At 38.3% G+C, this 2,500-nt stretch overlaps 1 protein-coding gene across 2 annotated transcripts in view; it reads right to left on the reverse strand.

Moving 5' to 3' along the window:
- Window positions 1–2,500, reverse strand: part of LOC122252722 (store-operated calcium entry regulator STIMATE) — a 14,508-nt gene that overhangs the window by 9,301 nt on the left and 2,707 nt on the right. For both annotated transcript variants that reach the window (XM_043015337.2, XM_043015338.2), the window contains exon 2: window positions 45–301. In XM_043015337.2, coding sequence (XP_042871271.1) covers window positions 45–198 — 154 coding nt within the window. In that variant the 5' untranslated portion in view covers window positions 199–301. The remainder of the gene's footprint in view (window positions 1–44; window positions 302–2,500) is intronic.

A 2,500-nucleotide genomic window follows, 5' to 3' on the forward strand; every position in this document is an offset into this window, starting at 1 on the left:
GGCTATAAACACGGCAAAATTATATCACCAACTTTAATACTCACATATCAAAAGTCCGAAGGCCAACGTTGCCAGCAGTGCTTGCACAAACCAACCATAACTGTCGGTGAGCGCACCCTTTCCGCACACACTGGCATCTATAGTAGTGTTGATTAGGGGGCTCTGATGCGCTAGTCCGATTGGTATGCCTTCCCCCATCTTCTGCGCGCTGATGTCTGGACACGCAGCTTCAGATCTTGATTCTTTGGTGTAGGGTGAATTTTGCTTGAGCAGTGATTGTGGTCGCAGATCTTGAAATCACCTGAAAAGAACAGGGTCTTAGGTTGGTCATTGGGATTAAACAATGAAAGAAACCTGATCCTGGAGTATGTTTTTTTCTGGTTTCTGACAGTTCCTACAGGTGAGAGGATGGAGCTATGTTGTTGGGGGGAATTTAAATCTACAGTACATAAAATGCAGAGTGTTGTACATTGGTAATTTTCCCATTATACTGAACTATGTACTTTCACTGTTTCATAAGCCTTACACTTTATAAAAAGAATGAAAAGACAATGCATTACCTTATATACTAAGGCAAGAATGAACATCACATCTCGTTTATCTATCTACTTTTTTCTGAAGCTCAGCATACCTTGGATATGTCATTTTCATTCACCCATTGCCGACGGGGGCAACACATTGATGCACTGAGCATTTCTGACCATACGTGAGGCATGTAAGGTGCCACTGCTAGATTGCCTGTTTTGCCAAGGAGTACTAGGAGTGAGAAGGAAGAGTGTATGTAGTTGTAAATATTTTGTTTTTTCCTTGTTCATTGAAGAAAATATTTCGACAAACTTCATACTTCTTCCTTAAATTTGTGGTAATAATGTTACTCTGAGTGTACAGCTATATTCCTCTTTTATGGAGACTAAAAGACTAAAATACAGGAATTATTTGTCTCAACAATGTCATGGCCCTACCAGTACCTACTATAAGTCTCAAAACAATATGACAAAATACAAAAAAGTGAAGATTTTCGGTCCTCTAATGCATAAATGAGCAGGAGTTAGGCGGAAAAAATGGTTGTAGGGCAAAGCTTGCATTTTCCTCATTCCAACAAAACAACCAAATGGTAGCCCAGTGTCAATTACGTGGGCCCCTCTGCAATGGGTTAAAAAAGAATAGGCAAAATAAAAATGCATGGTCATCTGTAACCATCCTAAATCAGCATACAGCCTTGAAATACCTCCAGAGTTCCTTTAGCCTAGTCTCCCTTTGGGAATATCCCCATTTTGACTCAGTCTACTTAGGGAACTAGGCCCACCAGACCTCAAGTGTTCTTTCGCCCAGATCCTGTCAATAGTTTTCATAGGCAATGTAGATCGATAGCCAGAGAATTTTGTTAAATCATTTTATACAGCTAGAACATTTCAGAATAATTTACAGACAGCTAGACCTGTAATTGTAATGTAACCAATACTATACCCTGGAATGAAGCAATCATTACAGCAATAAAGGAGGGAGTCAATGTCACTGGACATATGTGGCTACAGGGTTATTAATTGAGTCACATGTGCATCCCTGAGAGGATCAAAATTTGATAACTTGTAAACCAGGAGCCAAATCATTAATTAACAATAATTTACCAATAATGAATGTCTATACAGTTTATTTGTTACCTCTCTCTTTCTCTCTTTCTCTCTCTCTCTCTCATTCTCTCTCCCTCTCATTCTCTCTCTCCTCATTTTCTCTCTCCTCATTCTCTCTCTCTCTCATTCTCTCATTCTCTCTCTCTCTCTCTCTCTCTCTCTCTCTCTCTCTCTCTCTCTCTCTCTCTCTCTCTCTCTCTCTCTCTCTCTCTCTCTCTCTCTCTCTCTCTCTCTCTCTCTCTCTCTCTCTCTCCCCCTCTACCTCTCTCATTTCTACTAATGTTTGGTTGATTTTTTCTGTACCTTTTTCTTCTTTTTTCCTGTATCTTTTTCTTCTTTTAGGCAGATGGATAGCTTAGCAATCAGTCCTTCATCTGACAGTGTAGAAGTGAATTAATTTCAAACACTTACTTTATTTTATTACAATACAACATTGCAAAGAAAAATAATGAACACATTATCGGTCAGGCAGAGTAATGCAACAACTTTCCCAAACCATTAGAACCATTCTACCATTCAAACTACCCCTTTGAACCATACCTGTATTTAAATTAACTATCTCAGACTATGCTAATATGCCACATGGGGAACCTTATACACTCATAGTATGTACTTACAATATATAGATGTGTGTATGTTTTTGTGTGTGTGTCGCCAGACAAGTACTTCAAAATGTTTTGTTTCTACACCTAGTATCAATTTAATCAGAGGTGATAACTTTCACACTTAATCTTAATCCACAATTTATGAACAATAAAAAGAGTATCACAAAACTAAATATAAGTGATAAGACTTTAAGACTTGTGTTTCACCTGCTTCTCTACTTCCTTTTCAAAAAACATGTTGTGTCTGATTAAGATGGACATTGG

This window comes from Penaeus japonicus, unplaced genomic scaffold (genome assembly GCF_977035675.1).
Source record: "Penaeus japonicus unplaced genomic scaffold, GWHDUDI00000001_assembly GWHDUDI00000036, whole genome shotgun sequence".
NCBI classification, from domain to species: Eukaryota; Metazoa; Arthropoda; class Malacostraca; order Decapoda; family Penaeidae; genus Penaeus; species Penaeus japonicus.